At 49.2% G+C, this 8,570-nt stretch overlaps 1 protein-coding gene across 1 annotated transcript in view; it reads left to right on the plus strand.

Annotated features, from left to right (window-relative positions):
• Positions 1-7,148, plus strand: part of Galnt18 (polypeptide N-acetylgalactosaminyltransferase 18) — a 327,380-nt gene extending 320,232 nt beyond the window's left edge. The window contains exon 11 of the mRNA XM_057778042.1: positions 6,746-7,148. Coding sequence (XP_057634025.1) covers positions 6,746-6,892 — 147 coding nt within the window. The 3' untranslated portion in view covers positions 6,893-7,148. The remainder of the gene's footprint in view (positions 1-6,745) is intronic.
• The last annotated feature ends 1,422 nt before the right edge of the window (positions 7,149-8,570 follow it).

Below are 8,570 nucleotides of genomic sequence, written 5' to 3' on the forward strand. Positions count from 1 at the left end.
TGGAGAACGCTGCTTACGCCTGGCTTGCTCCTCATGACTTGTTCATCCTGCTTTCTTATATAAACTATGACCACCTGCCTAGTGGTAGCACCACCCTCAGTGGGCTGCCCTCCCATATCAATCATTAATCAAGAAGATGCCCCCATAGACTTGCCTGCAGGTCAATCCGATGGGGGCAATTTCTTAATTGAAAGTACCTCTTTCCAGGTATGCCTCGGTTTGTGTCAAGTTGACAAAACCCAACCAGATAGACAGACATACAGTGTGCTGTTGATCAAATGAAGAGGCCCTTTAAAATAAACGTATGACCCTTAGAAGCCTCCTGTTTGCCAAAGACAAGCAAAGCCCTTTCTTCATCGACCTTGTTTACTGTTCTTAGAAGCAGGCAAAACACACTTTATATGTGTGGGTGTGTGATGTGTGTGATGTGTGTGATGTGTGTGATGTGTGTGCATGTGTGTGATGTGTGTGCATATGTGTGCATGTGTGCATGTGTGTGATGTGTGTGCATGTGTGTGATGTGTGTGAACGTGTGTGATGTGTGTGCATGTGTGTGCATGTGCATTTCTCCCTATAACCGCATTTTCTAGGAGGTGGAAGATCTCTTTTGTACTAAACAGATGCTCATATTGCATAGAGCACAGTGTAAATTGGTGTGGCTGTGTTTGAAAGGGGGATTTTGTCTCAGGCTCTCTGGCTTGCATTTTCTACTAGCTGCCCTCAACTATCAGTTCATTGGTAGAAAGAAATATTGACATGGCTGAGAGTTCAGGGTCACACGGAGGAAGCCCCACATCTCAGCTCTGGACTTGCCACATTCTGGAGAGACTGTCAATGAGACGAGCAAAGGTATGTGTTGGTGCCAGGAGGGTAGGAAGATGTCCCAGGAGATCACAGAGGCCAGTGCCCAGCTCACCTGCCAAAGAACAGTTGTTTCTGACTGCTGGGGCCTAATGTGATAACCTGATGTGAAATAAATATCAGATAAAAAATTAAATCCTGCTACAAAACCTGTCTGGAGGCGCATTTCCCCGGGGGCCTAACCTTGCCTGAGAATTCTTCCACTCAAGGGAGGAGGAGCCTTTGACTTTCTCCAGCTCTGTCCCCAAGCACTGTCAGCACATCCAGTCTTGAGAACCTTTTGTTCTGGAAAGAAAGGGCTAAAATCGGGTGTTTCATTGTGACTGTGGGAGAAAGCAGCTTTTCATTTCCAGGTCATAGGAAAGGATGCAGGGGAACTGTCCAGTTACAAGGGACTGACAGTGCTTTGTTTAGACCCTGTTTTCTTAGTTATTTTTAAAATTAAAGCAATCAGCATTTTCTTCTTCCTTCTCTTCCTGCAGAGATCAGGGACAAGAGCAGATGTGATTGCTCAGCTCCCAGAACTGCATGGGATTTTTAAATGTATCAAATATTTATATAGTGTTGATAAAATACCAGGCACTATGCTAACCTTCTATAAATACTTCTTTGAAACCATGGTGGGGCGATGAGAAACTTTCTAATAACCCATTTCAGAGATGAGGAGAATGAGGCACAAACAAGTTAAGTAATTGTTAGAAGTCAGACCTAGGAATGCTGTCTCAAGAATCCACACTGTAAATTTCCACACCAGGATGGCTCTGTCTTTGTCCAGAAAAGCAGTTTGTGGGAATTTGAGGCTGGGGTCTCCTTGCTGAGTCCGGCATGTGTGAACTGGCCAGGCCATAGCCACCTTGGCCAACTCTCTAGACCGAGGAGCCCAGCTCTCTTTGGGGTCCTCTCTGTCTCTCCTTGATTACAGATACCCATCCTCAGCGCCTCCACACACCTAGTCCAAGGCAGCGTCTCACTTAGGCTTAGGTGAATCCCCTTGAAGTAAGAAAACACTGAAGTACACATTGGATACAGTAAGTGTTGAATATTCATGCTACACAAAGACTGCTTTACTCTACAAAACACCTAATCTTGGGGTTTCTGTAACTAGGCCTAATGTCCTGCCCAAGCTTTGAAGTATTTGATTACCAATCATTAAGTACTTAACTGGGAAACTTTGCAACTGGCTGAGCTTAAAGCCCAAGACCCACAGGGCTGCTTGCCTTTGGAAAGTTCACTAGCAAGGAAGGTGGAGTGCTAGTTTGGGGTAAGCGAAGGTGGCAGCAAACCCAGCATCTAGGATCCGGTACAGTTGGCCTTAGGTTACCCGAGTATAGGGAAGGCCAGCCCAAACAGCCCAGAGCCTCTTGCCCAGGAACAAAGGCCAGGAGTTTCCTAAAAAGTGCTGCTGATCCTTGGATGCTGGAACCCGGACCAATGCTGCCATTAGGACGGCACTTGGGAGTGCAAGAGGCCCATTTTCAGGCCATGTCTGAGACCCGCTGAAACAGAAAGCAGGGTAGTGGCCAGGTTTCCCAGGCACTCTGGTGACTGTCCTCTCCAGTGGACAACCCCTGGGCTTCAAGCCCAGTCCACTACTTGCTAACCATGAGCCTGACCCAGCTCCCCAAGCCTCAGTCTCTGGTTTTATGAACAAGAAATCTTCATTTCTACCTGTCAGGGAAACAGTGAGGAGAACACCACCGCATGCCCCTCCTCAGTAGGGTAGGGCTAGGCCGGTCCTATCTGACCCACACTTAGCCACAGTCTAATATACTCTGGTAGAGAGGTTCTTGGCTGTATCATGACCTGAGATCGGTGTCTGAGATTTTCATAGACAGTGATTTCCATGTGTCCCAATGTATCCTTAGTCCTCTGTGCTAAGATATCGAGTGGCCCAGAATGGTAGATGAGATGATAGGCAGAAGCCCAGGTCACATGATCACTCCCTAGGCCACATGACCAAGTCCTGAGAAAAAGTCCTTCCTTACTTGCTTCTGCTTTGGCCCTTTGCCTGAAGGAAGAACAAGACAGTGACTGGGACTGGTTCTAGGAATCATTATTAGTATTCTTTATCCTATACATACAACTTCTGCCTTTTTTCAATGGCTGCTTCCATATTTAATTAGGTTTTCATTCCAATTAAGCCCTCTGTGTGCTGCAGCTTCTCTCCTGCCAGGTTTAATTGCCCTTATTTAAATTCTTTAATTAAAAGTATTGTGTGTTTCTAGATCCCGTAGATGTAAGTATTACACAAATAATTTTGATGACTGGACTGGTAAACCAACAAGCAGGGCCCTCCATGAAGAGAGGAATGCTCAGATCTCAGCAGCCAGCTCCAGTTCCAGAGCCAAGAGACTGGACCAGAGCTGCAGTCCAAACCCCTGGAGATTAGGACAAGAGTTGGTTGGTACAGGTCTGAGCATCCTTCCTTCCCAAAACTCGGCCCAGCCCAGCACCCAGAGGGATCTGCTTAGCACGTGGATCCAACCTAGCACAGGTTAATTCTGCCTTGCAGACAAAAATCCAGAGTTCAATGGTCCTACCCTCACTCCTTGGGCCACATCGCTTCCCTTTTACCGATGTTACCTCTGCCTCTGCACAAATGTACCCCAAGAATTTCCTGAACCTTACCCCACGCCCGTGGAGCTTTTCATCAGGTCCCTGGACCTGCGACTGTCTTCCTCTCTGTGTCTGCTCAGGCCTCACCATTATCAACTAATAATCATCCCTGCTCCCAGCATGCTTATGCCTCCTCCTGAGTTTCCATGATTCGGGGCATAGCCTCATTCTCTCCTCTCCTTGCTAGAGTTGCCATCTCTCCCTCGTAGAGCGCAGTTGCCACAAGAACAAAACCCTCCTCTTTCTCAGTCATGAATACATTGAAGCAGCTAAGAAATGTGCATGGCACTTGATGGATGCTCATTGAACATTGGGCAGTGGCTGGAAGGATGCATGAATCCTATCCCTTCAGAGATCCCTCAAAGGGAACAGACCAAACAGGCTTTAGTTCCCTGAGACATCTTCCTCTACCCCAGCACTGGGAACCACCAACTCCTAGTCTAGCCCCTACCTCACAGAGAGGCGTGCGGTAGGGTAAGTGGTAGCTTTGTTGGCTACTTATCTAATGGAAAACAGGGAAGGGGGAAGATTCCCTGGGGTTCCAGCTGGGCTCTACATGGAACCTTGGGAAACTCTCTCAGGCTCTCAAAACCCCAACCTCCAGTTCTATAAGATGAGGGCTCCTATTACCTCCCCCTCTGGATGGTATTGTAAGAAACTCATGAGATTGGACAGGGAACACACCAGGCAAGGTGCCAGGAAAATGGCAAATAATGTTAGTTCTAGTGAAGAACCTACAGGTCAAGACAATGACAGAAAAAACGCTAGGCTGCTTCCCAGTGTGAGGAAGCTATGAATAGGAGTCGAGGCTTCTTTGCATGTATGGTGGGTGGTAGGAAAAGGCTTAGTAATCGTTCTGTGAGAGAGATGTTCTGAGGAGGAGGGTAGTGCCCAAGGCTGGTGCTGGTTTTACCACCAAAGAGGGCCTGGCTGTACTCCCCACCCCCAGGTGTGTTTCCTGAAAGCATTTGACATTGCTCAGTTTTCCAGAAGCTCTTTCTGCTGAGGCGAGAGCTCTTAGCCTCACACAGCCCTCCCAGGAAGGTGCCGATAGTGCCAGTCAAGTGGAATTCCTTCTACATGCCCCATTCCTGCTCTTGGACTTGAACCCTTTCTTCCACACCCTTCTGGAAGGCCACACTGGCTGTTTTCACCCAATGATCACACACTTCCTGTCTCTTATGGTGCTGAGGGCTGGGTTGTGGCAGGACAGGGCCTGGGAAATATCAGCCTTGCAGCTCTGACAGAGACGCTTCTTCTCCTTCCTCACTCTCTTGCCTTGGGAAAGTGCCCAAGGAAGGCCTCAGTGACAGGCATGGCTGTCAGCAAAGGAAGGAGATGTGAAGCATCCAGCCTCGCTGTTGGCAGAGCCTGTTTCTGGCCATAGAGATGTGCTGAGCAGCTAGAATCTACCGCGTAATGGATGGAGCTTGGTCCAGCCTCATTTCTATGACCCCCTCCCCCAGGCTGATGCCCTGAACAGACCCGTGTATGTGTGCCATCTTCCAGCTTGCAGAGAAACAGGTTTCCCATGAGCCCTTCTGCTCATCCTCCCAAGCGTTACCCCTTAGGCCTATTGATAAGTAAAACGGGGGACCCTTACCTGAGTCCCCCAGCTGACAAGCAGAATTGATAAGCTCTGAGATCAGCACTCTACCCTCTTGGCCTCAGGCTGAAAAGAGGCAAAGCAGGCAGAGTTGTCCTGGACTTGTCCTGACTTCCTTCTTGAGTTCTGTCCCCACCTCCAGGAGCAAGACAGACAGGGTGATGAGACCAGGACAGGCTGACCACAGGACTACTTTAGGTCTGTGAACCAGTAATAGGGCTTAGCCTGGGTGCTGTTTCCTAGGTAGGCCTGAGAAATGTGTCTTCATGTTCTCTGGAGAGGTCAGCAGTTGGTTGCTGTGGGATGGTTGTGGCCACCTTGGAGTGAGCTCCTTTCTAGAGAGACTTGCCATCTCTCCCTCACACAGGGAACTTCCTGGCATGAGCTGGAGAAGGTACAGGATGAAGACCACCATGCCATCTGGGTACCTGGAGGAGGTGGCTGGAATCCTGGGGAAGTGGAGAGGAGCTGGGCCTCAAGATGTGGCTGTGGGCTAGACTGCCACAGAACTGTAGAGAAGAGCCCTAGGCACTGAATGAACAGGGGCCAGAAATGTGGAAGGAAGTGGGGTATGGAGCTGGGGAGGGCTCAGAGATGAAGCAGCCCTGAGTCATGAAGGCCTTTGTGCTAGGGTGTTTTCAAGGCTAACCATGAATGTCAACCCGGTCATCCCTTATTAGGATTCTGAAGAAGTTATTCAGATGAAAGATGACAGGGGTCCGAAGCAGGCAAACATGGTAAAAGATTGGCTGGGACAAGACGGGAGGGGAGGAGAATTGACAATATTTGGTACCTGACTGGATGATAGCAAGCCAGATGAGTGTGTGAAATTGCTTGAGTTTCCCCCAAAAGCACCTTGTTACTGCCAAGATGGGGACCACAGGAGGAGTGAGTTCTTGTGCTAGGCGGGTCTAGCAGATACTCAGTGTCTGCTCCTGGGATCATCAGTCAAGCAACTCTGACTGTTTAAACTCCAAGTCTGACTGATGGTAACACATCCTCAGACATCCCAGACTCACAGCAGGTGGTCCCAGGGGGCCACACCCCTCAGGACCTCACCTGGGCTGCTGTATAGGTACTTTTGGGAACACCACTATTTTCAGGGGCTTTTGGACATAAACAGTATTTGTGGCTGCACAACCTCCCAGAACATCAGTTGTACAGGAGATCCATGTATGCTCAGGCCCTGAGAGCATAACAGCCATATAGACAATATCCAAGGTCTTGAGTTTCCTTGAGCCCAGCCTTAACAAATTCCAGCTGTTGGAGAGCCTTAGGATCAAGAAGTCCTAGTCTGAGGGATGCTCAGATGCAGGTTGATCATGGAGAAATTGGCAAAACAAGGCTTCTCAGAGCAGTGGCCGGTCCCCTGACTAGGAACTAGTTATAGGAGCAAAGCAGGGTGACACAGCCCAAAATGGTAGATAGAAGTTGGGGCAGGGATACCTCTACTCCTATAAAGCACTAGGGCCCTGTGGGGAAACTGAGGCATACATCCATTCCTTGGGAGAAGATCAGTACACAGGAGCAGAGGGAAGCTGTGGCCATGGGAATGCTGGTTCCTAAGCCATCTATTGTCCCAGCTACCCCCAAAGCTTGGGGCTCCTTGGATCCTCCTGGTTACCTCTGTGCCCTCTGACGCTCTTTCTGTTGGGCTCCTAGGGAGGCTCCATCCAGAACCGCAAGTCCAAGCGCTGCCTGGAGCTGCAAGAAAACAGCGACATGGAGTTTGGTTTCCAGCTGGTGCTGCAGCAGTGCTCGGGACAACACTGGACTATCACCAATGTCCTGCGGAGCCTGGTGTCCTGACCCTCCCCAGATGTCACCAGCCACTGCCTTGCTACTGTGTAGCATCAGCTGCAGCGTCGCCTGCCGTCACGTGGGGTTGTCTGGAGTCTGAGAGGGGGAGCCTGGTGGGTGGCCTCCCCCCACGAAAGAGCTTTTTATTTCCTACTCGATTTTCATGGAGTTTATAGAGGGATGCAGAGAGGTGGATGAGGGTATAGTATCCTGAACTATTTTACAATTGTAAATATGGGACAAATGGAAAATATTTATAACTGGCAATAAAATACGATTGATTAAGAAAGGCTTTTGCAGTCATTTGGGTGCCCCAGAGTGAGCTGCTCCTGGCTCCTCTGGCATTGGAGTCTGGTGGCTGAGCATGTGTCCTCAGTTGTTCTTCCCTCTTCACAGTATTGATAAAGACAGCTTTAAAGTCACGCAGACCATAGGGGCCTGTGGTGCCAGCTTGCTGTGCAAGGTCCAGCTCAGGGTAGGGCACTGGGCCCTTAGGCCGCCTCCATGAGGGCCAGTCCTTCCTGCTCCCTCCATGTGAGTTAGTGCTCACTTTGGACAGGTGCCTCCCCAGAAGATGTCACCTGAGTCCTAAGTGTCATCTGCTGACAGACTTTCCTGAAGTCACCAAGTCACGTCTCCAAGCTGTCCACTGCCCCTTATTTGTGGCACATCCTTGTCTGTATCCAGTTGCTGATTCCTGTTTGCTCCCTCCTTGAATTATGATGCAATGGCTATAAGACAGTGCCATACGCTGAGGATGCTTATCAGAAAATTAGCACACCACCATTCTGGAGCCTGGAAGTCCAAAATGAAGGTTGAGAGGGAATGGGTTCTGTGCCTCTTTCCAGTTTATGGAGGCTCAAGTGTTCCTTGGAAAACAGATGCCCCTCTTCTCCCTGCCTTCACACTATCTACCTTGTACATGTCTGTCACTTGGGTCCAACTGTCCCGTCTTTCTTCTATTGATGGAGAGGGAGCTTTAAATTTTAAATCTGATGAACTCTATAAAGACTTTATTATGAAATAAGATCAGGTTCTACAGTGCTGGGGACAGGCTCTTAACCAGTCTTAGAGCACAGTGCTATCCATAAGGCATGACTCCCTCAATCCCAGCTCCATGCCAGCCTGCTGGGCTCAGCCTGGGAGACCAGCAGCCTCTTGAATGGAGTCTCTTCATTGGAGTCTGTTTCTAAAGTCCCATTCCCTCCAACAACATCCTTCTAGCTGCTCTTGTCTCAGTCCGAAGAGCCCTGCCTCTGCTTGAGAACTCTGTTTTTACTTCAAGGGACCTCTACTTGAACACCACTTCAATTCTCTGGTTGTAAGGCTCAGTCTTTCCGGGATGAGGTCAGCTACACTCACCCACCTCCTCATTTTACCTGGGTACCCTTTCCAAGAGGCCCCCAATCTAAACAGTGACCTATTTAAGACCAATAATTTGAAAAAAAAAAAAAAAAAAAAAAAAGGACTAGGAAATTCCTGTCCTGAGAAATCCCAGGGTGGGGAGGAGAGGTCTGGTTTTGTTGGGGGGAGCCACCTTTTGCTCCCCAGAACCAAATCCAGCACTTGGAAGAGCCCTTAGGACTTTCCCAGGCCACTGTCACAGGCTCTCCTAGAAGTGTACACTTAGCTCTCCAAACTGTCCCCTGGGCTCTAACAGGTCAATGAGAGGACATCTGCCAAGCTG

The sequence above is a fragment of the Chionomys nivalis genome, chromosome 8 (genome assembly GCF_950005125.1).
Source record: "Chionomys nivalis chromosome 8, mChiNiv1.1, whole genome shotgun sequence".
Taxonomy (NCBI): domain Eukaryota; kingdom Metazoa; phylum Chordata; class Mammalia; order Rodentia; family Cricetidae; genus Chionomys; species Chionomys nivalis.